This window comes from Rhinatrema bivittatum, chromosome 8 (genome assembly GCF_901001135.1).
Source record: "Rhinatrema bivittatum chromosome 8, aRhiBiv1.1, whole genome shotgun sequence".
Taxonomy (NCBI): Eukaryota; Metazoa; Chordata; class Amphibia; order Gymnophiona; family Rhinatrematidae; genus Rhinatrema; species Rhinatrema bivittatum.
The window spans coordinates 223,179,873-223,207,274 of record NC_042622.1 but is presented as its reverse complement, the minus strand read 5'-3'; the positions used below and the strand labels follow the sequence as shown (position 1 = coordinate 223,207,274).

At 50.2% G+C, this 27,402-nt stretch overlaps 1 protein-coding gene across 2 annotated transcripts in view; it reads right to left on the bottom strand.

Moving 5' to 3' along the window:
- CELF5 (CUGBP Elav-like family member 5) overlaps positions 1-27,402 on the bottom strand; it is a 119,553-nt gene that overhangs the window by 6,055 nt on the left and 86,096 nt on the right. Inside the window, exons 4-12 of one of the 2 annotated variants that reach the window (XM_029613898.1) lie at positions 13,557-13,685; positions 12,982-13,061; positions 12,521-12,667; positions 11,968-12,121; positions 11,677-11,823; positions 10,923-10,988; positions 10,585-10,668; positions 3,944-4,087; positions 3,081-3,247 (exon numbers count right to left, since the gene is read on the bottom strand). In XM_029613898.1, the coding sequence (XP_029469758.1) occupies positions 3,120-3,247; positions 3,944-4,087; positions 10,585-10,668; positions 10,923-10,988; positions 11,677-11,823; positions 11,968-12,121; positions 12,521-12,667; positions 12,982-13,061; positions 13,557-13,685 (1,079 nt within the window). In that variant the 3' untranslated portion in view covers positions 3,081-3,119. Of the gene's footprint in view, positions 1-3,080; positions 3,248-3,943; positions 4,088-10,584; positions 10,669-10,922; positions 10,989-11,676; positions 11,824-11,967; positions 12,122-12,520; positions 12,668-12,981; positions 13,062-13,556; positions 13,686-27,402 lie in introns of those variants that run through there. The other variant, XM_029613899.1, reaches the window with a different exon arrangement.

The following is a 27,402-nucleotide window of genomic DNA, read 5'->3' as shown; positions in this document are numbered from 1 at the left end:
TGGTGTTTGGAGAATTTTTAATAGTTTTCATGAGTTTTTAATTGTTGGATGTTATTCTGTTCATAGCTGTTTTGAAACATTTATTCTGCGTATTAGTATAGTTTTACAATTATTTCTGTGTGGGGATCTATAGCTGCTTGCTAGTTCTGTTTTCCTAATAAGAGGTATATTGTTTTTTAGGGCCTGATTTAATATTTGTAGTGTTGCCTTTTCATAGATAGGGTTGCTCCTGTTTGAGTGTTTTCCATAATACAGGTGTAACTGTGTGCGGATTAGTTTATGTGCATTACTACAGATCCTGGGAGTATGTTAGGTCGGTTCTGTGTCTGTTACCGAGATGAGATATTTTACTAGCATGTAAGTGTTTTATCAGTCTTATTTGTTGTGTTTTCTCAAGAGGACATGCATTGGTGGTAAACTGCTGTCTTTTCATAAGTAGGGCTATTGAGCCTGGAAGTAGAAGGAGTTTGAGTTGCTGTTACTGAGATGACACCAGAACCAGAATATCTTTTTTGTAGGGTGAGTTGTATGGGGAATGTCATAATTCTGCTTTACATCCATTACTGTGGGTCAGGGGGGTTCCCGTGGATGCAAACTGTACTTTTACATCTAGCCCTGTGACGATCATGGGTCAGTGTGTCATGCATGTGAGAACCATCTGTCAGGTGTGTCCCGACAGAAAAAAGGTTGAGAACCACTGCTCTAGCTCCTTGCCAAACAGCAGTTTGCCCTTGAAAGGAAGAGATCCCAGCCGGGACTTGGAAGAAACATCAGCCGACCAGTTTTATAACTACAAGAGACGATGGGTGGAGACAGCCGATACCATAGTTCTAGCAGATGTGCGGAGTAAATCATAAAAGGCATCCGCACTATAAGCAATGACCGCTTCAAGCCGGCCCGCTCGGAGGCCTTCCACCTCTGACAGCGAATCATTGGCCTGAAGCTGTTGTAGCCAACGAAGACCCGCTCTCAAAGAAAAATTGCTACACATAGCAGCTCGGACTCCAAGTACCGAGACTTCAAAAATCTTTTTTAATTGAAGCTTCAGCTTTCTATCCTGCAAATCCTTGAGAGCAGTTGCACCTATAACTGGGATGGTGGACTTTTTTGTAACGGCCAACACCGCTGCATCCACTTTGGGAGTACAAAGCAGCTCTAAAGCTTCCTCTGATAAAGGGTATAGCTTATCCATAGCCTTTGCAACTTTCAGACCCAAGTCTGGGGTATCCCATTCCCTGAAAATCAAATCCGTGGCTGAAAAATGAAAAGGAAAAGAGGAGGGTGGTCCACGGAGTCCCAACAATACTGGGTCTGAAGATCCCAGCTGAGATTCTCAATACCCAACTCCCTTAAAATAGCGGGAATGAGAGGTCCTAACTCTTCCTTCCTAAAGAGTCTGACAACCTTCGGGTCATCCCCTTCCACAACATGGGACCCCCGGGGAACCCCCTGAGACTGGTCCGGGGCCCATCAGCCCCCCGCGGAGGCTGTGAAGGCTCATCCACTCCATCCAGGCTGTCAGAATCCATGGAAGTAGTGGAATCAGGCTGAGAAGTCACTAACCTCAAAGGACGCTTAGACTTAGAGGGTTCGAGCCCATCATGAGACTTGGCCTGTTTCTTAGGCGTGGCCGGACAATCCGATAGTAAAGATTTATCCAGCGCTCTGTTTTTCCCTGCTCTCCGTGCCTTAAAAGCCCTGTGGAGGAGCAGTACAAAATCGGATGAAAAAGAGTCAGAAGAAGCATCTGTATCCCCCTCGGGGATATCTGTGCTGACTTTTGCACCCAGCCCTCCTGAGATGTCTCCCTCAGAGACCATTGTTTGAGGGGATAAAGGAGGCGGGAGAATCCCCATCCCCATCGCTGACAGGGCCGCTGAGTTTGCTGACTCGAGCAAATTCAAAATGGCGCCTGTTCCCGCGCTCAGCAGGAACGGGATGACAGAAGGAGACTGTAAGTTTTGAAAAACGCCGGAGACCGACTGGACCCGTAAAACAACCCCCTTAGGGGTTGTGGAGGCTCCCTCTCCCCCAGACACACAGAACGGAGGCCGCCCCTTGACAGGCGCATGCAGCTCCACAAGCCCGGCAAGTTAACCTCCGCGGCATTTTCACCTCAGAAAAAAGCAAAGTTTCCACCGCTAAAAATAGCCGAAAACGACGGCGAAAAAAGAAACGGAGGGACCTGACTCGACTGCGAGGGGAGAGTCCAGATAAAGCAAAAAGTAAATTTACAAAAAAAGAAAAAAAAAAGTTTTTATTTATTTATTTTATACTTGCCCGATAGCCTCCGGGTCCTGGTCCAACTGGGGGGAGTGAGCCGGGCTCCCTGGTATCACCCCCAGTGTTGCACTAGGCTGTTAGAAGGGCCCTCGACCCACAGCCGCAGCTGCCTCTAAAACCTAGGGGGATGGTCCTCTCAGAACCTGACAACCCGTGGGAGGCTGAAACCTGTCTCACTTCTGTCCTCTTTGAAGAAATATTTCATAAAGAAAAACGAATTAACCTAATGCTTATTATTTTCCTTTTTTTTTTCTTAAAAGCTAACTATCTGACTATCACAGACTGTAGGTTTTGCACCTGCTCCATCTGCTAGAGCCAGAGAAATACTGACGGACTGTAGGTGGTGCCCCGCTATATACACGTCAGAGTCCTTTAGAACTTCTGTCTCTATCTGCTAGGGGGGGGGGGGGCAAAACCCAGGAGTCTGGACTGATCCGGGTACGTACAGGGAAAGAGTACCCTGGGAGAGAATGCACGGCTGTCTCTGCAGGCTTTGTTCTCCTTGTGCTTTCATAGGTGACCAGCGATGCTGCCACTAGGCAGCAAAGAAGGGGATGGGGTCTGAGGCACTGCTGCTTTCCTCTTGCCGCTGATCAGCATGGGAAGAGATCACAGGGAGAGGGGTGTGTGGGCAGTGGGAGAAGAACCTAGGTGGCTTGGGGCCCCCCCTTCAACCAAAAAAGCATTCTGCTGGTCCTATGTACTTTTGTGCTCTCTGAGGGCCTCTGTATCTATCTGCGCCGTCCTGAAAAATTCCCCCAGTTTCTGCTGCTGCCACCTCTCGAAGATCCTCTCACCTGCTTGGCGGCTGCACGGGGTCCTTGCTGCAAGAATTGTCAGTAGGGGTGACCGGCGTCCTTGGGCCGCTTTAACTGAACCTTCAGTCGCTTCATCCCAATCTGGAAGCCGTTCATGGCCTGGATTGCAGTCTGGGCGCTGGATGAGTTATCGAAGCTCACAAAGCCTGCAGGACACAGACAGGTCCTTCTTCACTGCCATCAGAGTGTAACATTTAAAGGAAAAGCAGGGCCAGCTGTGTCCTAATGTTCCCAACAATAATCCTTGGGAAGAACTCAGAAGGGCAACTAGCTTTTTGCCTCCTTATCTGCTCATTCACATCTCTGGGTTGAGGACTATGGACTCATCAGCTGCAATCACACTGAGTCTGAGGAGAGCAGCAGATTTTAACACACTCAGAATGAACCATAAGTTCTGAGCCAATGTAATCATCCATGGGAATTTCAGCTTCCTATAAAATGCCCATTGTTGATAAAATCCACTCTGCAAAAATGAGCTCTGTGTGCCTGTGCATGCGTGTCCCAGCTCTGCGATGCCCTTCAGCTTATGCCTGTGGGTGTCCCTGCTCTTGGGGTGAAGCCTGTGTATTTATGTGTCCCGACTCAATTCGGGTGATGCGAATGTGCGCCCCCTGTTCTGCGACTCCCTTTGGCTGATGCCTGTGCATGTGTGTGGCCCTGCTTGGAGCCCCTGAACCATTTTGACAATTGTGGAACCAACTGCAAGCACAGACCCCCTCTCCCCTCCCCCAAATCTCTAACATGTATTTTTCATGCACACTTTCATAGGTGATCATCAGATCTGCAGCTTGTTGGACACGAAGGGAGTCATCATGCTCTCTGCTTCATGACTCGGCACTCACCAAAGCATTTGCTCTGGTTGGTGGCTCTGTCCATGAACACCTTGGAGGAGATAATATTCCCAAAAGGCAGGAACATCTGCATCAGTTCATTGTCCCCAAACTCCTGTGGCAGATGATAGATGAACAGGTTGCAGCCTGCAGGACCTACGCATCAGGGACCAGAAGAGAAAGAGCGTTTTACCGAAGAAACCTGAACTCCAAGTCAGCAGAGAAAGCAAATGTTGCTTACCTGATGTAACAGGTGTTCTCACAGGACAGCAGGATGTTAGTCCTCACAAATGGGTGACATCGAGGATGGAGCCCACCACGGAAAACTTCTGTCAAAGTTTAAACAGAACTTTGACTGGCCCCTACTGGGCATGCCCAGCAAGGCACTGACCCTGCAGCCAGCAGGGGTCTTCCTTCAGTCTGATTTTCAAAGCTACAGGCAGTGCCTAGAAAGTAAAAATAAAACGAACCCAACACCGCGGGGAGGCGGGCGGGTTTCGTGAGGACTAACATCCTGCTGTCCTGTGAGAACACCTGTTACATCAGGTAAGCAACATTTGCTTTCTCACAGGACAAGCAGGATGGTTGTCCTCACAAATGGGTGAGTACCGAGCTGAGGATGTCCCGACTTGCACCAAATGTACCCAACGGTGTGCAGCAGGCACAATAAGTGAGGAGAAATTTGGGAAAGGGCATCCGCACCCAACCGGGTAGGTGGAAGGGTGTTGGTACATCAGATTGGAAAAAGGTTACGCAAGACAGACTGGCCGAAGATGGAGTCCTGTCTTCCAGCCTTGTCCAAACAATAATGGGCTGCAAAGGTATGGAGAGAACTCCAGGTTGCAGCTTTGCAGATGTCAGGAAGCGGCACCGATCGAAGGTGTGCCACTGACGTCGCCATGGCCCTCACAGAGTGTGCTTTAACACGGTCTTGAAAAGGAATGCCAGCTTGCTCATAGCAAAAAGAAATGCAGTCCGCCAACCAGGAGGAAAGAGCCTGCTTACCCACAGGTTGTCCTAACTTGTTAGGATGGAAAGAGACGAATAATTGAGTGCTCTTCCTATGGGAAACTGTACGGTCTAGGTAAAAAGCTAGAGCCCGTTTACAGTCTAGGGTATGCAGGGTCTGCTCTCCAGAGTTGGAGTGGGGCCTGGGAAAAAAGATAGGTAGTATGATGGATTGATTGATATGAAACTCAGAAACTACCTTAGGTAAAATTTTAGGGTGAGTGCGGAGTACCGCCCGGTCCTGCAGGAGCTTAGTGTAAGGCGGATAGGTAACTAGGGCCTGTAATTCACTAACCCTGCGAGCTGAAGTAATAGCCAAAAGGAATAACACTTTCCAAGTGAGATATTTAAAGTCACAAGAGTGCAGAGGTTCGAAAGGAGGTTTCATAAGACGACCAAGAACCAGGTTAAGGTCCCAGGATGGGGCTGGAGGACGCAAGGGCGGCTTTAGATGGAGCAAGCCCTTAAGAAAGCGTGTTACTAGGGGTTGTACTGAAATAGGATTACCCCCAATTCCCTTATGGAAGGCGGCTACCGCACTGACATGCATTCTGATAGAAGAGGTTTTAAGACCTGATTCAGAGAGATGCCATAAATAGTCCAAGAATTTGGAGATTGGACAGGAAAGGAGATCAAGGGACTGAGAAGTGCACCATGATGTGTACCTTTTCCATTTGTATGAGTAAGACTTTCTTGTGGAAGGCTTTCGTGAAGCTATCAGGACCCGAGAAACGGAATCTGAAAGGTTGAAAGGCTGAAGGACTAACCTTTCAACATCCATGCCGTCAGGGACAAGGCTTGGAGGTTGGGATGGAGGAGGCATCCGTCGTTTTGAGTGAGCAGATGCGGGTCCTTTCCCAGAGGAATGTGCCTGCGGATGGAGAGATCCTGGAGTATTGGAAACCATACTTGGCGTGGCCAGTAAGGTGCTATCAGGATCATGGTTCCCCCGTCCTGGCGTAGCTTCACGAGAGTCTTTGACACAAGAGGAAGTGGAGGGAATGCATAGAGCAGACCGGTTGTCCACTTGAGGAAGAATGCATCCCTCGGCCGAGAGTGCCGGCTCCGAATGAGAGAGCAGCAATCGTCCACTTTGTGGTTCTGAGGGGACGCAAAGAGGTCTATGCGGGGAGAACCCCACTTGTGAAACAGAGAGGTCGCTACCAGAGGATCGAGTGACCACTCGTGCGGTTGGAAGACACGGCTCAGCTGGTCTGCCAATACATTGTCTACTCCCGGCAGGTAAGTGGCCCTGAGGTACATGGAGTGGGAGAGGGCTTCCGCCCAGATCTGCGCAGCTTCCTGACACAGAAGGAAGGAGCCTGTGCCTCCCTGCTTGTTTATGTACCACATGGCCACTTGGTTGTCCGTCTGGATTAAGATTATCTGATGAAAGAGATGATCTTTGAAAGTGCGGAGCGCATAGCGGATTGCTCGAAGTTCCAGGAAATTGATCTGGTGTTCGGCTTCCTCTTTGGACCATAACCCTTGGGTTTGAAAGTCGTCCACATGGGCTCCCCAACCGATGTGAGAAGCGTCGGTGGTTAGGATTACTTGCGGATCCGGTGGAAGAAAGGGTAAGCCCTGAAGGAGGTTGACCTGAGTCGTCCACCAGGTTAAGGATAGGCGCAGCGCTTTTGTGACTGTGACTATGGAGGACAGAGGCTGAAAAGCTTGAATCCATTGGTGTCGTAGAGTCCATTGTGTTACTCTCATGGCTAGTCGGGTCATGGGAGTGACTTGAACCGAGGATGCCATGTGTCCTAGGAGAATGAGGAACTGGCGAGCCGTGGCAGTGTTCTGAGACTGGAGCTGGCGAGCCAGGGACATTAGCGTGTGGACCCTCTGAAGAGGAAGGTAAGCCTTTGCCTGTAAGGTGTCCAAGTCTGCCCCAATGAAGGATAAGGTTTGAGACGGGACTAAGCAAGATTTCTCGTAATTGACGAGAAACCCTAAGGAAAGAAGTGTTTGAATTGTCAATTTTAGGGAGGATTGAGCTATCTGTTGGGTGGAGGCCCTGATTAGCCAATCGTCCAGGTATGGGTAGACGTGGACACCTTCCTTCCTGAGGAATGCTGCTACCACTACGAGACATTTGGTAAAGACTCGTGGGGCAGAAGCTAGACCGAAAGGGAGGACACGGTATTGATAATGGTCGTGGCCAACTAGAAACCGCAGATATTTGCGATGGGATTGTGTGATCGCAATGTGGGTATAAGCGTCCTTGAGGTCGAGAGAGCACAGCCAATCCCCTCTTTGTAGCAGAGGGAGCAGCGCGCCTAGGGTTACCATTTTGAACTTCTCTTTTTGAAGGTATTTGTTGAGGGCTCGAAGGTCCAAAATGGGACGTAGTCCCCCCGATTTCTTTGGTATTAGGAAGTATCTGGAATAGAATCCCTTGCCTCGTTGAGAGGGAGGAACAGGTTCTATAGCATTTGATTGCAGAAGAAGGGATACTTCCTGTTGTAATTGAGCCAAATGGGTGGATAGACTCCACGCTTGAAGAGGCGGGGAGTCTGCCGGAAGAGTTATGAAGTTGAGGTGGTAACCCTGTGCGATAATTGTTAGCACCCACTGATCTGAGGTGATCTGCAACCAAGGTTGTAGAAAATGGTACAGTCGACCTCCTACAGGGATGTCCGGAAGAGGGGTTTGGCATGTGTTCCCTACAGGGGAGTCAAAGGCCAGCCGCAGGCCCAGGAGGAGGGGCTACAGTAGGCCTTTGTTTCCTAGGCTGACGCGGCTGAGGCCTAGTAGAGGATCGAGCTGGACGAGGCCTGGCCGATGGAGGGTAATAACGGCGTGGTCGAAAGAATGACTTCTTAGAGTCTTTCTTTTGCGGTTGCTTGGAGGTCAGCTCAGGTGGGAGAGATGAGAGTTGTTTCAACGTCTCATGGTGGTCTTTCAACTCCGCCACAATCTGCTGAATTTGCTCTCCAAACAAATTATCGCCTAAGCAGGGTAAATCAGCAAGACGATCCTGAACCTCTGGGCGAAGGTTGGATGATTTTAACCAAGCCCAACGTCTGGCTGAGATGGCTGTGGCTGAAACTTTTGTGGAAGCATCGAATATGTCGTAGGCAGTCCTAATCTCGTGCTTCCCTGCCTCAAATCCCTTGTGAAGAAGGGCTTGAAGCTGCGGTTGGTATTGGTCTGGTAACGTGTCAGCATAGTCTTGCATCTGCTTAAGGATGGCTCTGTTGTACTGAGTCATATAAAGTTGATATGAAGCTATGCGTGAAATCAACATAGCTCCATGATAGACTTTCCGTCCAACACTATCTAGGAACTTGTTGTCCCTGGTAGGTGGGGTAGAAGAGTGTGGCTTAAGACGCTTGGCCTTCTTCTGCGCGGACTCAACCACAACAGAGCGATGATCCAGTTGAGGTTTTTGGAAACCTGGTGCTGACTGGACAAGGTAGGTGGAGTCAGCTTTTTTGTTAACTGGGGACACTGATGAAGGAGATTCCCAGTTTTTCTTGAGCAGATCCAAAAACACCTGGTGTATAGGGATGGAAGCGATGATTTTTGGAGCATCCAGAAATTGAAGGAGTTCCATCATCTGGTGTCTGTCATCAGCTTCAGATTGTAGTTGAAAAGGTACAACTTCTGACATCTCTTTCACAAAGTTAATGAAAGATAGATCCTCAGGAGGAGATCTTTTTCTACTCTCTGTAGGAGATGGAGGCGAAGGCAAATCCGTGTCAGAAGATGTATCATCATCATCACCCCAGGTATCGTAGAGATCAAGTGGGGTTTGTAACCCTGATGGACCTGGCTGAGGCTCTAAAGGCATCGATGGAAACCGAGGTGGAATCGGTGCCGTAGGTGGAACCAGAAATGGCATCGATGGCTTCGGTGCTGTCGATGGAATCGGTGCCTGGCGTGGAATGGATGGAACCGAAGGATATATCGGTGGAGATATACCAGAAGGCACCGATGGAACCACCCCGGAAGGGGGAATCCGGAACGGTGTTTCTCCTGCCGATGAAAATCCAGTCGGAGACGGTGGTGTTGTCGATGGCACTGGAATCACCGATGGAAGGGCCGTCATGAGCGCCTCCATGCGGCTCAGTAGCGGTGCTAGCGCTTGTATCAACGGCTCGGTGGTCGGTTCCCTCCTCGGTGGCGAAGCCGGTGCCGGTGTCGGTGCCGGGGGCGGCACTGGAACCGGTGCCGGAGACGGTGCCGATGGAGGTTGCAATTTCTTCATCGCTTTCTCGATGGCCTCCTGGACCAGCCGGTCCAGTTCTGCCCGGAGACCAGGGGTAACCATACCCGGCTCGACGGGAGAGGGAGGCTGAGGCAGGGCCGGAGGGACCACCGTAACCGGTGGGATCACGGCCCCCGCACCCCGGGAGGGTGAGGGTTTCCTCGATGCCTGCGAACGAGACGTGGAGGGTGTCCGGTCTGTTCGCGGCTTCTTTGTCGGTGGCTCGGCTTGAGCAGAGGTCGATGGCTGTGGATCCTCGACAGGCCGAGATTTGTGCCGTCGATAGCGGTGCTTTTCCTTCCGATCCCCTCGCCCATCCGGGGAAGGGACGGGAGTCGGCGGCCGAGAAGCGATCGATGGCGGACGGTCACCGGAGGGTTGACGATGATGGTACAACTTCGACGGTGCCGGTTCCGATGACGTCGATGCTATCGATGGCGTTGGGGTGGGTGCATGGAAGAGGAGCCCCATCTTCTCCATCCTGGCTTTGCGACCCTTGGGTGTCATTAAGGCACATTTGGTGCAAGTCAGGACATCATGCTCACTACCCAAACACATCACACAAACCCTGTGGGGGTCTGTGATGGACATAGTCCGGGTACAATCCGGACAACGGCGGAACCCCGTTGCCATGGCCTGAAGCCAAAATTTAGGCTGGGGATCGGTAAGTGCCAACAGGCCTCAAGGGCCAAATTCGACGGTAGTCGATGGAAAAAGGCAAAAAACTTACCGGGTTCCGTAAGATGACTAAAAATTTGTCGAAGGGAGACCCCTGAGGGGCAAATTTTCTTAGGAAATTAACTTCCAAATTCCTGTCAGGAACGTGGTTAGAGAGCTCCTTTCACCGTGTGGCAACTGCTGCGCGGAAAAAAGAAGACTGAAGGGAGACCCCTGCTGGCTGCAGGGTCAGTGCCTTGCTGGGCATGCCCAGTAGGGGCCAGTCAAAGTTCTGTTTAAACTTTGACAGAAGTTTTCCGTGGTGGGCTCCATCCTCGATGTCACCCATTTGTGAGGACAACCATCCTGCTTGTCCTGTGAGAAATACACGATATCAGAATAACTGCACAGCCCACCTCGCGTTCAATAGCTCTGGGTTACCCTGCACAAATAAGCAGTGCTGTCTGCACTGATCCCCAGCTCTGGCCCCAGGTCATCCACACCAATTTAATACTGGCTACATATGCTGATCTCTTCCCTGTCTCTGGGTCACCTGCATGATTAATGGCACTGCTCTTTGCTCTTTCTATCCTTGGGTTACCCACACAGATTACTCTACACTGATCCCTCCCCACCGGGTTACCCGCACATATTAATGTTTCTCTATACACTGATCCCTATCCCTGCCCCTACCCCCGGGGTTGGGTTATCCACACAGATTATACACTGTCTTATACACTGATTCCTCTCCCCAGGGTTACCTGTAGTCTCTCACCTTCTCTCTGCTGTTGCTGCAGGATTGGAGGGGTTTGGGTGACCGTCTGTGCAACTGGAGTGAGGGCTGGAGTTGGATAAATTGCTGTTTTAAAAAAAATAACCAAAAACCTTAACTAAGTCACAAATGAATACAGCTTTCCCCCCCCCCCCCCCCCCATCTCAGCCTGGCCCTTGTAACCTTCAACTTTAATGTTTTCAAAAGGAAACTATGGCAAAATCAATTCCACATTCATCTGAAATTTGCATAAACAAAAGAATTTGGAGCAGAAGTAAAAACAGGGGGAAAACTGCCACGTGGCAGGGAGGGAGGAGGGCTACAGAGTGGGTAGGGCATACCTGCATACTGCTGGAGGCCCGTAAATGCCGGGTGAATGGTCTCTGCTGAGAGCGAGGGGCTCGGTGCTACAGGAAAGGAAGAGGAACGTTCTCTTAAGTGATGGATTCCCAAACCGCACAGCGCCCCAGCCTTCAAACGCTTCATGCTCCCCCCCCCTGCTGCAGTCTTGCGCCATTCATACACACCCCACAGGAGAGAGGGCACGGCCGAGTCTCTGCTCCACATGTTTACAAATCATGGAGGGTGGCGGGTTCTTGATTCGTAACAAGGATGTGACACTTTTGTTCGGGGGGGAGAGGAGAGTAATGCTCGTTTTGGCCGGGCAGGGTTTTTTTTTTTGCGCTTCTCATTCGTACTTCCTGCTCGGTCAGCACCAGGGCTGGGATCTGGCACCAGGAGCCTTCGTTCACAGCTATCTGGTGTTTTCGTCCCTTGCCTTCCGTCCTCTCCCAACTCTTAGCCCCAGTCACTGCAGTGACTATCCTCAGGGCTATGCAACAGAGCTCTTGGCGCCCTAAACCAGCCCCTAGATATCACTGTTGAGCAATGACTTGGCTTCCCCCAGCCATGAGCGATTAGGAAAGTGAAAGACCTGTCTCGGGAATCAAACCCAGGTCCCTCCGCCAACCCCCTCCCGTGAGGATGTCACGTCGCCTTCTGGGTGCACGCAAGAATATTTGCGAGCTGCCAAGCGTTGCACTGTGCTGTCACAGCAGATGCACTGACTTTATCCTAAACACCAAAGGTCTGTACCTGGATATGGCACAAAGCCGTTGGCATAAACCGTCTCCAGTGCAGGATGGCTACTGGGAAACGGCAGAACCCCACTGAAGCCATTTGTTAATGGAGTGACCAGACCTGGCAGTGCCGCAGTGCCAATGACTGGCGGTGCATGTAGCCCTGTGAACCACAGACAAAAAGAGAAATAACGTAAACGCAAAACACACAAAGGAGAACCGTCCCTCACCCAAAAGGGCACTGCCATGAGGAAGCTCACACTGCTATCAAGGGGCTGAAACACACTGGGGGCAGTTTGTCACTAACCTGACGTGGGTGTGATGGGCGAGGTAGGTGTGGCTGGTAGTCCATTCAGGCTGACAGCTCCAATCTGCTGAATGTGGCAGGGTGGAAATGCCACACCTGGACTCAGATAGCCACCATGAGAGCTGGAGAGAACGGTGGTTTGTTGCTGCATGAGCTGAGAAGAAAGCAAAGCAAAGCCTGATCAACCCCCACTGAATACCGAGCCAGCCAGCATGCATCCCTTCTTTGCACCCACCTGCAGGCCACTAGAGGGCAGCAGCACCTCAACACGTAAAAGGACCCCATAGCACAGGGCAGCAGCCAAGCTTATGGGGGAGGCCCAGGCAAAGGTGAGTGAGTTTAAAGGTCAATTCTTACTTTCGAAGAAATAATATATCGGGGCAAATCCATCTCTGCTCCTTATTCTCCAAAGCAAGCCTATAAAGTTTAAATCGGGAAGTTCCTAATCTGCCACTTGTTATCAATCAAGTCAGTGGTTGCTAATCAGGAATATGTACTCCGCATGAGTCCTGTGACTCTTGGCCCCCGGGTCTATAGGCCCTGTGACACTCACCGCCTGGGCATATGCACTGTATGGGCTAAAGTTCAATGTGAGTGACGGAGTGAAAATCCCCAGCTGTCCAACCATTTGCTGCATCCTACGCAGGGTCCTCTCCTTATCTGTGTCAGCAAACTTCACCACTAGACTTGATGAAGCACCCTGTGAAGAAAGAGAGTGGAGGAAGGGGGGGCGTCTCAGACCTCAGCAAGCTGCACAGCGTCACACTGACACCCTCAAACCTCACTATACTGGGAGACATTCACAACAAAGACTGACAGCCAGCTCACAGACCTTCAAAATATGACAAAATAACCCTCCTCCCCCTCCCCCCCAAGTCACATCATCCTTAAAACACACTTGAGAACACAGGTTATATTGATAAAGGTGCAGAAATCCCCAGCTTCTGCCAGGCCACATGCCACCCAGAGCTGGGGACAGGGATGATTGGACATTTTTGGGAGACTGGGACTCACCGGCATGGTCTGGCTGCCGTGTAGGGCCTGTATTGCAGCCTGAGCCTCAGCGTGGGAGGAGAACTTCACAAAGGCACAGCCTGAAAGAGGACAAGGGGTAGAGGGTGAGACCCACCACCAGAGACACGTACCCAGGCACCGCTCATCCAGCCACAGATGGACAGAAACGCCTCACCGCTACAGAGACAGCAAAAATGTACCACACAAGATCTAAGTAGTCCAGACAGACAGACAGCGAGCAAGCAATCAGGCAGGGACTGGCCAATGGATCAATGTTGTACATCACAACATGTGGATGAATAATGCTCCTCCGACACCACACTACAACTTCTGACTGGATACAAAAATTCCCAGAGACATAGAACAACTGAGCCCACGGGGACCGCTTGGCGTTCCTCTGAGGCCCCATGGAGAGAAGGAGAGTGGCGAGGAGAAGGGTTTGGGAAGGGGACCAAGGGAAGTGAAATCTTCAACAAGCTATGGCTGGAAACTGGTCCAAGCATCAACAGCAGATTCCCAACCAGAGAGCTGAAGTGAAAGAGGAGAGAGAGAGAGAGAGAGAGAGAGACTCACACCTTTACTGTTTCCATCGGGTCCGCGCAGTACAGTGCACTCATCAATGACACCAAAAGACTCAAAGAGGCGCAGAAGGTCATCCTCGGACTGCTGCTTATTTAACATCCCCACAAACAACTTCCTGTCTCCTACAGTTAAACACAGAACCATCAATCGACCTTCAATCCGCACCCAGGCGCAGGATTCCAGCACGACTTCACACAGGACACCCTACCACACCGCTGACAAACAAGTACAGTCGTCAGACCACCCTGACGCAGAGCTGGGAAATGCAGAAAGAGTCGTCAGAACTCCCTGACACAGGTGCACGGTCCACCCTGACATACCATTATACGAGCTCCCTGATGCACTGCTGAGAAATGCAAGGGTGCCTTCCAAATTCTGCTGGCCCTTTTCAGTAACTTCTGTTGAAGACTCAGATGGGAGTCATATAGTTGCAGTTTACACTGACAATCAGTGCCTGCCCAGGGTGACGGACAGGACATATCCTTACGAACCCCCTTGGCTCTGCCATTTGTTATTTAGATTACTTAAAAGCTGTGGATTCTGATTCGGTCTTTGGTTGTTATGGAGATTTCAGGAGAATGTATGCATAGCATAATCTGTCTGCTTGACAGCGTGGCAGGTCCGGGCCCCTGCACCACATTAGTGCCAGTCTGACTGGTAGCATGATGGTTCTCGGAGTCTAACGCAGTTCTTCAGAACCACTGACCTCGAGGGAAGTTTTTTTGGCCTCTCATTCCAGTTCAGTGCCTCAAGCTTACATGGGCGCTGAAAGGGTTAACAAGCCCTCCAAGCACTTGGGGCCTAGCCACCTATGAGATGCCTATGAGGCCTGAATGCATGGGAAGCAGTAACCAAGGATGTCTTATCCTACTGACAGGATCAGAGAGGGACACATCAAATGAATCCAATTGAATGTGACATGTGTCAGGGAGAATCGCAGGGATGCGATCTGTTCCAGAGTGCAGTGACCTGAATAAAGAACAAGTCTGAGAGCTACAGCACTGCACAGGGCTGAGAAATGCAACCCCTGCATAGTACAGTCTGGAAGCAGGTCTCCAGGCAGCTCCGGAATCAGCCTTACAGACGGCACACAGAGACTTCAAGGAACACAGAAGCTGACACAGAGTACGTATACACTCTGAGGGATAGATACTGACACATGGCACATACTGCAAGGAACACAGATGCTAACACAAACTCCAGGATACAAACATGCTGACACGTGATGCACACAAACTGCGAGAGTCAAACACTGTCACATGGCACACAGACAGTCTAAGGTATACAGACTCCAGGATACAGAAGCTGATACATAGCACATATATGCTCTGAGGGACACAGACACTGGCACAGACTCCAGGATATGCAGACGCTGACACACAGCACCTATACTCACTGAACGACACAGACACTGACACATGCTGCACACAAACTGCAAGGAACAGAGATGCTGACACATAGCACATATATGCTCTGAGGGACACAAACCCTAACAGACAGATTCCAGGACACAGAGACGCTGACACATAGCACACATACACTCCAAGAGGCACAGATGCCAACCCATGGCTCACAGAAGCTGATGCAATGCATATATTCTGAGGCATACAGACGCTAACACACAGACTCTAGGATACAGAGACGCTGACAGATGATGCACACAAACTGCGAGAGACAGACACTGGTATATGGTACATGGACAGTCCGAGTTAAAAGGATGCTAACGCATGGCACACATGCACTCAAACATATAGAAGCTGGCATACAGATATTCATACACATGCTCATATATAGTACTGGATATATACAGGTCTGTGTGGTACTCCTAATCTGGAAAAAGAATAGACATAGAACAGGATCATAGACTCCCATGTCAGTGTGTTGGTATCAAAAGTGAATCCATTTTTGGGATTGTGCTATATTTAAAAAAAAAAAAAAAAGACTGCCATTTCACACCTTACTGGAAAGATTCAAGGAGATTTTTAATTCTTGTTATAGGGGCTGATCATTAGGGTATGTGACACCCAGCATACACGCAGGCAGATACCCACTCCCGACACCCAGCATACATATGGGCAGATATCTTGCTCTCCCCCCCACATACTGAAGGCACATACAGAAAGATACCCCGCTCCTCACAATGTTAGAGGCAGATACCCCGCCTCCCAACACCCAGTGCACACAGAGGCAGTTCCCTGTACGTACCCGGATCAGTCCAGACTCCTGGGTTTTGCCTCCTCTCCAGCAGATGGAGACAGAGAAGTTTGAATGGACTCTGTCTTATACCCTGAGGTGCCACCTAGAGCCTGTCAGTATTTCTCTCTCTCCAGTAGATGGTGGAGGTGCAATCCCTTTAGTCTGGATTAGCTAGGAATATTTAAAAATATAGACCTTAGATTAAAAAAAAAAAAAAGGAAGAAAAAGGAAAAAGAAGAAAACTTAGCATAAGGAGGACTAAGAAACTTTAAGCCTCCCAGGGTGTTGTCAGGTCCTGGAGGGACCAACCCCCCTGGAATTTAAGGCTGAGAAACAGAGGGTTAAGAGCCCTGTAACTGGCCCTCTGGTCAGTTTTCTGAGGGTGATACTGGGGAGCCCGGTTCACTCACCCTCAGAGGGGGACAGGTCCTGTTTGTTGTTTAAAAAAAAAAAAAAAAATAGACCGTGAACGATGGTAGTGAGGTAATTTTTGTTTTCCTTTCTGTCCGACAGCCTCTCCGGACCTCTCCATTCTCCCCCATCGCTGATTGCCTGCCAAATTGTTGCGTCGGTTCCCCACTGCGATTACATTACTTTTTTGGTGCCGTTCATCATACCCCGTGGGACGGCCTGCAGCACCTGTGGTAGTGTGCGCACGCGGCTCCCTCAAGCCGGGATTTGCTCAGAGTGCCTCCCCGGGGGGGGGGGGGGGGGAAGGGCACAGGGATGACTCATTCTTCCTCCTTGTTCTCCGACGAATTCGTTTTACTTCTCCACAAGGCCTTTAAGGCCCGTAAGGCAACTAGGAAACATGGTGGCAAGACTGCTTGTTCAGCCCCAGCGCCCTCAGAGGGGGGCAAAGGAGTTAATTTGACCCATAAGCGTACCAAGCCCCTGGGGGGGGGGGTTCAGCGAAACCTAAACAGCCGCTCAGATCAGTATCTTGTCCCATGGACACTTCATCTCCGGGGACTTCTGATGGGGAGGAGGCCCCTCCCATAGATCCTCAGGGTCCAGACGTGGATCTGGACAGTCAGCCTCAGCCTTCCAAACAGGTGGGCACGCCGATGGTCGAGGGAGATGACCCGAAGGTGGTCCTTTGTTCCATAAGGATGAATTGGGTCCACTTATTCCCGCTATTCTGGAGGAATTAGGCATAGAGGTTCCTCAGGAGGACGTGTGGCTGGGAGTCATGGATCTGGTGATGATTGGTCTCAGGGGCCCGACTCGTTCTTTCCCTTTTCATTTGTCGGTTACTGACCTGTTTTGGGAGTGGGACACTCCAGACTTAGGTTTGAATGTCAGCCGAGCTATGGACAAATTATATCCCCTATCGGAAGTCGCTTTGGACCTCCTCAAGGTGCCTAAGTTGGATCCAGCGATCTCTGCAGTGACAAAGAAGACCACTAATCCGGTGATGAGAGCCATGGCCCTTAAGGATTTAGAGGATCGCAAATTGGAATTACAACTAAAGAAGATTTTTGAAGTGTCAGCTCTGGGGGACCGTGCCGCCATGTGCAGAAGTTTTGCCCTGACAGCCAGCCTCCGTTGGGTGCAGCACTTGTAATCGATAGCAGATGCAGTTCAGGCCAGTCGGCTGGAGGCTGCGGTCGCTTATAGTGCGGATGCGCTTTATGATCTACTTCGTACTTCAGGCAGGACTATGGTTTTGGTGGTCTCTGCCCGCAGGCTCCTTTGGCTCAGGAACTGGTCTGCGGATGTTTCTTCAAAAGCCCAGCTGGGATCCTTGCCCTTTAAGGGGAAGTTGCTATTCGGCCAAGAGCTAAAGGAATGATTAAGTCTCTGGGAGAAAACAAGGTCCATAAGTTACCGGAGGATAAACCCAGGATGAGGGGATCCTTTCCCCAGCGATCGAGATTCTGGGGGAATCGACATTTTCGATCCTCCAGATCTTCGTCCTGACAGGGTCCTAGCCGGCAACATTCCTGGAATCAGTCCTTTTGAGGCCAATGTCCTGGTAGAGACGGAGCCCCACAGTCCACCCAATGAAGCGATGCCGGTTCACTCCTCCGTACCAAAGATAGGGAGCAGGTTATCCCTTTTCCTAGAGGAGTGGATCACTTTGACTTTGGACCAGTGGGTCCTCAATATAATAGAACAAGGCTACGCTTTAGATTTTGCTCGGCCACTCCGGGAGCGATTTCTGGTTTCCCCGTGCTCTTACGAGCAAAAACGACTGCAGGATTTGGGCGCCATAGTTCCAGTCCCCACGGGAGAGCTAAGGCAGGGTCACTACTCCATTTATGTTGTGGTATCCAAAAAGGAAGGCACTTTTCATCCCATCCTAGACTTAAAAAGAGTCAATCGGATGCTAAGGGTACCTCGATTTCTCATGGAAACTCTTCGGTCTGTGATAGCGTCCGTTCACAGAGGAGAGTTCTTAGCATCCCTAGACCTGACAGATGCATATCTGCACATAGCCATCCACCCAGATCATCAAAAGTATCTGCAGTTCGCAATCCTCAGGCATCACTTCCAATTTTGTGCTCTACCCTTCGGGCTTCAATGGCAGGGGGAATGAAGAAAAGTGGATCTATATACAGACAACAACCAACAAGGACTGAATTACATAGTCTGGGTAAACAAATAAGCATGGGTGTAGCTTGCTTATTGCGGCGGTTACTACCCCTAACTAATTAAGCTAGATATTTCACTCAGATGCAGTTCCAACACTGCTCTCTACATTAATGGTGGGGGTGGAAGGGAAATAGAACCAAAAGGTTACTAAGAGCCAAGAGAAACAGATAAGTATGAGAAAAAATAAAAGTGCGAAGCATGCTGGGCAGACTGGATGGGCCGTTTGGTCTTCTTCTGCAGTCATTTCTATGTTTCTAACAGCACCCAGGGTATTCACCAAAGTAATGGTGGTAGTGGCAGCGGCTCTCCAGAGAGAGGGTATCCTGGTACATCCTTATTTGGACGATTGGCTGATTTGAGTGAAATCGGAGGACCTTTGCCGAAAGGTGGTACAGTGGGTCCTACAGCTATTGAGCTCGCTGGGCTGGGTGGTCAATCCGGACAAGAGTCATCTGATTCCCTCCCAGGTCCGTGGAGTTTTTGGGTGCTTGGTTCGATACCAACTTGGGCAAGGTTTTCCTTACCGAGGAGCGAATTACCAAGGTGCAGACTCAGGTGGAGGCCTTGCGATCCATGCCTCGTCCTAGAGTCTGGCATTATTTACAGGTTCTTGGTTTGATGGCTTCCACTCTCAACCTAGTCCCATTGGCCTTTGCACATATGAGGCCTCTACAGTCCGCATTACTCTCCCGGTGGAATCCGCTTTCAGAACAGTTTCACCTTCTTCTACCCCTTACGGACTCGGCGCGTTCCAGTCTTGTGTGGTGGTTCCTCCTGGACAATCTGCATCGGGGAGTGGACTTGGAGATACCTTCTTGGGCAGTGGTGACCACAGATGCGAGTCTCTCCGGTTGGGGAGCGGTTTGTCGGGGAACAGCAGTGCAAGGCCAGTGGTCAAGAACGGAGTCCTCTTGGTCAATCAATCGGTTAGAGACCAGAATGGTTCAGTTAGCTCTGCAGGCCCTCTTTCCCTTTGTAAAGGGGACTTCAGTAAGAGTGCTCTCCGACATTGCGACAGTGGTGGCCTACATCAGTCGTCAAGGCAGAACCAAGAATCGACCAGTGGCAATGGAGGCCCAGCTGCTGATCAGCTGGGCGGAACAGCACCTGCATAAGATAGCAGCGTTTCACATAGCCGGAATGGGCAATGTGCAAGCCGATTACCTCAGCCGCCACCAGCTGGACCCAAGGGAGTGGGAGCTCTCCGAAGAAGCCTTCCATCTCCTATGCAACCATTGGACCATGCCCTCCTTGGACCTGATGGCGACATTTTGCAATGCCAAGGCCCCCCGATTCTTCAGTCGACGCCGAGAGCCAGGAGCGGAGGGCGTAGATGCCCTGGTCCTTCCCTGGCCAATGGACATTCTGCTGTATGTGTTTTCGCCTTGGCCATTGGTCGGCAAGGTGCTCTGTCGCATTGAAGCTCATCCGGGCAAAGTAGTGCTAGTGACACCAGACTGGCCGCGTCGCCCATGGTTTGCGGACCTCGTGAATTTAGCAGTAGATGGACCTCTAAGATTTCATCTGTCTCCAAACCTTCTGCACCAAGGCCCCGTTTATTTACAAGAGGCTGATCGCTTCTGTCTAGCGGCATGGCTTTTGAAAGGTGGAGATTAAGGAGTAAGGGTTACTCAGATGCAGTGATTGCCATGCTCTTACAATCTTGCAAATCTTCTACCTCCATGGCGTACATCAGTGTTTGGGGTGCTTTTGAGACCTGGTGGAGCCGTCCAGGGCTTTGGTTGCAGATGTTTTGGCCTTTTTACAGGCAGGGCTGGCTAAGGGGTTGACCTTTAATTCCCTAAGAGTCCAGGTGGCGTCCCTTGGTTGTTTTCAGGGTAAGGTGCACGTCATTGCCCTAGCATCCCATCCAGATGTAGATCGTTTTTTGCGTGGGGCCAAGCATCTGCGTCCTCCGGTTCAGAACTCCTGTCCCTTGTGGAAGCTGAATCTGATCCTCCGCACCCTTTGTAATGTGCTCCTTTCGAGCCGTTGAAGCGAGCGACTCTGAAGGATCTGACCTTGAAAGTGGACTTCTTAGTTCTCAGCAAGGCGTGTGTTAGAGCTTCAGGCCTTATCTTGCAGGGAGCCCTTCCTACGGTTTGCAGAGGTAGGGGTCTCCTTGCAGACGGTTCCCTCCTTTCTCCCGAAAGTGGTGTTCTCTTTTCATTTGAATCAGTCGGTGGAGTTCCCTGCCTTTGCAGACCTGGATTCTTCTACTCCTGAGTCTAAGGATCTGCAGAAGTTGGATGTGAAACGAGCACTATTGCGTTACTTGGAGGTTACGAATAGTTTCTGTCTCTCAGACCATCTTTTCATCCTGTGGAGTGGCCCCAAGAAGGGTCAAAAAGCTTCAAGGGCCACTACTGCGCGTTGGAGAAAGGAAGCTATTGTCTCGGCATATCTAGTTCAGGGCCATCCAATCCCGATTGGTCTTCGGGCTCATTCTACTCAGTCGCAAGCGGCCTCATGGGCAAAATGTCAATAGGTGTTGCCGCAGGAGATTTGTAGAGCGGCTACTTGGAAATCTACACACACTTTTGCCAGGCATTATCGCCTGGATGTCCGAGCCCCAGAGCCCAGTTCTTTCGGGGCTAGTGTGCTCTGAGCGGGACTCTCAGTCCCACCCCAGGTAGGGAAGCTTTGGTAAATCCCAGGAATCTGGACTGATCCGGGTATGTACAGAGAAAGGAAAATTGGTTCTTACCTGCTAATTTTCATTCCTGTAGTACCACAGATCAGTCCAGAGTCCCACCCATTTCAGAGTTCGGGGAAACGGAGAGTCCGCTCGGTCAGATTTATCAATTGTTCTTATAGTGTATGCCCCCCTTGCAGGGTGTGAGTATGGGCATGGTTTGTTAGTAACATTACAGGTTTCATTCCCTCTGCCCTACAGGGGAAGTTTGTTATAGTGGAAGTTATGGTTTAACCTTTCTGCTTGGGTACAGTGTAATACTGACAGGCTCTAGGTGGCACCTCAGGGATTAAGGCAGAGTCCGTTCAAACTTCTTTGTCTCCATCTGCTGGAGGGGAGGCAAAACCCTGGAGTCTGTACTGATCCGTGGTACTACAGGAATGAAAATTAGCAGGTAAGAACCAATTTTCCTATATTCCTGTCCCCCCAACACCCAGCGCACAGAGGCAGATACCTCTCAACCTCCAGGGCACAAACAAGAAAATACTTCCCCAATATCCAGGATATATACGGATATTCCTCCCCTCTTCCCTAACACCCAGTGCACATACAGTAATAGAAAAAACATGCAGGGACCATTTAATAAACCCACCCCTGATACATGGTATGCAGACATGCAAACTGTCAGTTACCACACTGATATACACACATGTGCGTGTACCGCTTACTGCAAAACCTTTAGGGTTTAAACTTCCATAAATGCACGTCATAAGCTGGGAAACACGTGATGGGCACCCAGGTACTCTGCCTCATTGCTCATAAACTCATGTCAAATAGCCACAGGAACCTCTGCTATAGGACAACAAGGGGGGCAGGGCGACCCATGTAACCTACTCACAGCTAAATAAAGGTACCCGAGAGTCCACGTGCATGGATATAAACTCGGATATGCCTAGAGAGGCCTCCGCTGCCGGCATTCTGTCTGTCCCCTCTTTCTCCCAGGCAGACCTACTGCTATCTCCCCAACTCTGGCTGATTGGGAACTTCCCAAATTTTTCAGTAACTTATACCTGGATGTTCAGATGCATGGCCATGGAAATTCATTCTGTAGGCAAGCTGTCGGTCATGGGCAGGGAGGGGATCTAAGAACAGCTATTCTGTTGGAGCCACGCCAGTGCACGGCAGAGGGTCTGTAGAAAGTAGGGCAGCCGTGATGGAGAGGCTCCATGGCACCCTGTGTTGCATGAGAGACATCTGTCCCTTGGATGTTATGTACAACGCCGTGGGATGAAACGAAATCAGCTCCCAGGAAGAGAAGAGCCAGGGGTGGAAGAGCAGCCAGATGCTCATCCTCAGGTGAGTGGAGACAGGATGTGAGCCTCTCATTCTGATTTTCTGGTTTTGTGGCCTGGGAGCGGTTCTGCATCTCTCTGCTGTCTAACCTTCCATGACCCTGCTGGGATCAGGTCTGTTCTCACTGAAGGCTCTGCAGTCCCACATGATACATGGTTACAGGCTCTAATGAGGTCCTCTCATCATGAGAAGAGGCAAAATGAAGGGTTCTCCTTCAGCTGCTCCTCTGCCTTTCAGTCTTGATGTTGGCCGCGGCATCTCTTACATGCATAAGGGGCACAGAATCGACTATTAATCTGAAGAGAATTCAAGGTTCCAGGAATCCCTAAATGTTTCTCGAAGGTGCAAGTTTAATGGTTGTGGGGTTGATTTTTCAAAATAATTTATGCACATAAACCCAATGATGTGCATGCAAATGGCTTTTTTGGAAATAAACTGGGGTCCTGCGTGTGCTTCTACTGCAGCAGGGAGAGGCTTCATGGGAGATGGGATGTGCACATGTACTTTCCATTTTCAAAAGCATGCAGGAATATACATGCGCAAAGCTAGACTTGCTCAGGAGGAGGTGTAACATCATGCATGTACATCCATGAGAACAGCGGGGCAAAACCTGCACATTTTCAAAGCTGATTTATGCTCCTAAATCCCCTTCCAAAATTTGGCTAAAGTCTGCAGGCACAAAGTACTTTAGTCTTATGCAGGTCATTCAAAAATTATCCTCCCCGTGTATATAACAAACCTCTATAAACACAGTTGATTCTTCTCATCAGAACACAGGTTCCAATCTCCACCTGTTCCCAACTGCTGCAAGCTAATCCTAGGACCCAGCCCCAGGCAGTTGGGTGCAGCTGTTCTTACCCCTCTGACAACAGCACCTGAGTGATATGCAGTAGCTGAGGTCATAGTATGATCTCTGTTCTCTTTCTCCATCCATCTGTCGGCACTAGGCCATGGCCCAGAAAAAGACATTCATTTATTCAAATTATTACTTAGTGTGTGTTGGGGGGGAAAGGGAAGAGGTGGGGGCCTGGCCCCTCCTACATACTTCCCATTTTCTCTAGGCATTGCTGGCTGTAGGGAATTGGCAGGCACTTTTTATTTCCAGTGCATGCAGAAGGCACCCTCATTCACACAGTGTAACAAAAACTTATACTCAGAGGGGCCGATGCAATCCAGTGTGCTCAGCTGAGCACACTGTATAACCCATGTTGGATGCGGGTTGTATAGGCGCTAACTAATCCCCTTATGCAAACTGCTTTTCTGTACAGCCTCCTACTTAATATCGTTGCAATATTAAGTAGGAGGAACAAATCTTTCAAAAAAATAATTTAAAAACATTTTTTTAAAAAAGCGCTGGCAGTTGGGTGCAGGAAACTGACGCTCAGTTGACAAGCGTCCGTTTCCTGAACCCCTGGCTGTGCGCCGTTTAGGAAAACCAACACCGATAAATTCAGCATCCGTTTCCCTAACCAGCAGGCGGACGGACAATGCTCACAGGCTCCCATTATCAAGGAGGCGCTAGGGGCGCGCAAGCGACCCTAGTGCCTCCTTAATCATGCCACCCCTAATTTAAATACTGCATGGTGCCCCCAGGAGGGGCGTCTGTGGGCGCGTTAGGAAAGCGGGCGCTGACTGTTCAGCGCCGACTTTCAGTGCACAAATATTGCATGGGCCACAGTGAAAGCCAAGGATGTGGTGTAGTAAGAGGTCATTCCCATCCCCCTTCCTTCGTCCACCACTAAGCACCCTGCGATCAGAATGAGGCAATGATGAACATGGACCCCCCTCTTCCTTTGGTGAGGGGCGGGACTGCTCTCCACTGTGGAGATACCTCCTGAGGGAAAGGTTGGAGGATCAAGCCCTGCTTGGCACAGGCCTCCTCTACAAAACCATTCAGGGCACCTGGCAAATAAATATCAGCCATCATGAGCTTACCAAAGACCCACACATTCACCAAATCCTTGCACATGTCAGAGCCGCTCTCCCATCCCACCATGTAGGTGGTCCCTCCTCTGCAGAGCAGACGCTTGGGGGGAAGCCTGCACCGCTCCATGAGAACATGGGAAATCAGAGGGTGAAACCAATTACAGACTGACCTCCTGGGCTCTCAGAAGCAAAAAAACAATTAATTGTCGCCTCTTTTTCTCCCCCTAAGTTCTTAATAATTGCCCTAGAAAGTGAAGTAATGCCCAAGGCCTGCTTACAGTAATTATTTCTCATCCCCACCCTCCTTGGCAATGTATGACACACACACACACACACACACACACACACTATGTTAAAGACTGTCCAACACACACACACACACACACACACACTTAGGGGCGGATTTTAAAACGAGCGCGAATAGCCTACTTTTGTTTGCGCTCCAGGCGCAAACAAAAGTACGCTGGATTTTAGTAGATACGCGCGGAGCCGCGCGTATCCGCTAAAATCCTGGATCGGCGCGCGCAAGGCTATCGATTTCGTATAGCCGGCGCGCGCCGAGCCGCGCAGCCTACCCCCGTTCCCTCCAAGGCCGCTCCGAAATCGGAGCGGCCTCGGAGGGAACTTTCCTTTGCCCTCCCCTCACCTTCCCCTACCTAAACCCCCCCCTTACCTTTGTCGGGGGATTTACGCCTCCCAGAGGGAGGCGTAAATCCCCGTGCGTCAGCGGGCCTCCTGCGCGCCGGGACGCGACCTGGGGGCGGGTCCGGAGGGCGCGGCCACGCCCCCGGGCCGCCCCGGGCCGTAGCCACGCCCCCGGAACGCTCCCGACACGCCCCGAAAACGCCGCGCGGTTCGGGCCCGCCCCCTGACCCGCCCCCTCCGAAAACCCCGGGACTTACGCGAGTCCCGGGGCTCTGCGCGCGCCGGTAGGCCTATGTAAAATAGGCTTCCCGGCGCGCAGGGCCCTGCTCGCGTAAATCCGCCCGGTTTTGGGCGGATTTACGCGAGCAGGGCTCTGAAAATCCGCCCCTTACTATGTTAAAGACTGTCCGACACACACACACACACACACACTTACTATGTTAAAGACTGTCCAACACACACACACACACACACACACACACACACTTACTATGTTAAAGACTGTCCGAATATAGATCCCTGAGGTACTACTCACTCTCCACTGATGAAACTAACCATTTAGTCCTACTCTCTGTTTCTAATCGTTTAATCAGTTACCAATCCAAAATAAAGCATTGCCTCCTATCCAGGTATACTACACTGACTGGTTCACCTCCATCCACCTACTTATTTACACCTCTAAAGCAGTTTTCCCCAACCTTTTCAAGCCCAAGGCCCAAATACAGTAACAACAATGTGTGGATCAGGCAGTTCAGACATGCAGAGGGCCCCTATGTCCAAAAGAAGAGCTAGGGAAGCAGTGGAAACCCCACCAGTCTCTCTTCCAGATTTTAAAACAAAGGGTGAGAGGGGGCAGGGACACACAGATACTTATCACAGTAGACCAGCTCCCTCTATGTACAAGTGCAGGAGAAGAGAGAAGTTGTAGGACTGGTAACTGGTTTGGTTATTTGCCTTGGCTGCTGCATATGGCTGCCACACTTCTCCCAATGCTGTCTTAACAATCAGAGCGAGTCACATCCAGTGCTCGGTGCATGCTGTCACCTTCTCACTCAGCTTGGGGATAAGACAGGCTGGAAGGACTCAAAGGAGGAGTCTCAGGAGGGGGAAAGATATGGAGCTGCTGTCTGAAATGCATGAGTCACACAAAGCAGGGCCAAGCTGTCCATCCGGGTTATGCCGCCCATTAGCTAGCACACACTGCAGGACTCATGTTATAGCTAGGAAGAAGAGGCAAGAAGCTCCTTCATTTTTAAGAACTACCTTTGGTGTCTCTTGTTGCTGCAAGGTGCTGAAAGCAGAGCTCAGGTGCTGACGTGGATCAGGGAAGCAGTGACTTTTCTGTGGCACACCTGAGCAGATGTGAAGGCACAGCTGTGTGCCATGTCACAGTGGTCGGGAAATACTGCTCTAAAGAATTCTAACAGATTAGTAAGGCATGACTTCCCCTGTGCTAAATCCATAATGGCTCTTCCCCATCTGTATACCCAATCATTCTTTCCAACATCGTGCCTGGCACCGATTTCAGACTCACTGATGTATAGTTTCCTGGATCACTCCTGGAGCTCTCCTTAAAAACTGGCATTCCATTGGCTACCCTCCAGTCCTCAGGTACAGTGGCAGATTTTAACAGCAGCAAATCACCAGCAGCAGATCTGCAGTTTCATACTGGAGTTCTTTCATAACTCCGGGGTGAATGCCATCAGGGTTCTGGTGATTTGCTACTGTTTAGCTTGTAAATTTGCACTAGCACATCTTCTAGTTTCACAATGGATTTGTTTCAGTTCCTCTGAATCCTCATCTTCAAAGAGCGGTTCCAAAGTGGGTAATCTCCCCAATATCTTTAGTAAATACTGAAGCAAAACATTCATTTCGTTTTTCTGCTATGGCCTTGTGCTCCCTGCGCATCCCTTTTAACCTTTGGTCACCTAATGGTTCAACTGACGCCTTCACAGTCTTCTTGCTCCTGATGCACTTGAAAAAGGTTTTATTATTTGTTTTTGCGTCTATGGGAAATTTCTCCTCATATTCTGTCTTGGCCTGCCTTATTAATGTTAACAATACCTTTGGCTCAGTGTGTGGCGGTGGTCAAAAAGGCAAATAGAACGTTAGGAATTATTTGTAAAGGAACAGAGAACAAAACTGAGAATTTCATAATGCCTTTGTATAGATCCATGGTGCGACCGCACCTCAAAGTACTGAGTGCAGTTCTGGTTGCTGCATCTCAAAAAAGAAATAGTGGACAAAAAAAAGGCACAGAGAAGGGCGGCAAAAATGACAAAGGGGATGAAAAAGTTCCTTATGGAGAAAGGCTAAACAGACTAGGGCTCTTTAGGTTTGAAAAGGGATACCTGAGATTTATAAAATCATGAGCTGGGCGGAATGGGTAAATAGGGAATGGTTTCTGACTCCCAAAAAGTTCAGTCACTTACCCCATAAAAGTTCACTGGCCAATGTCGGGGATTTTGAATCAGGATATACATGAC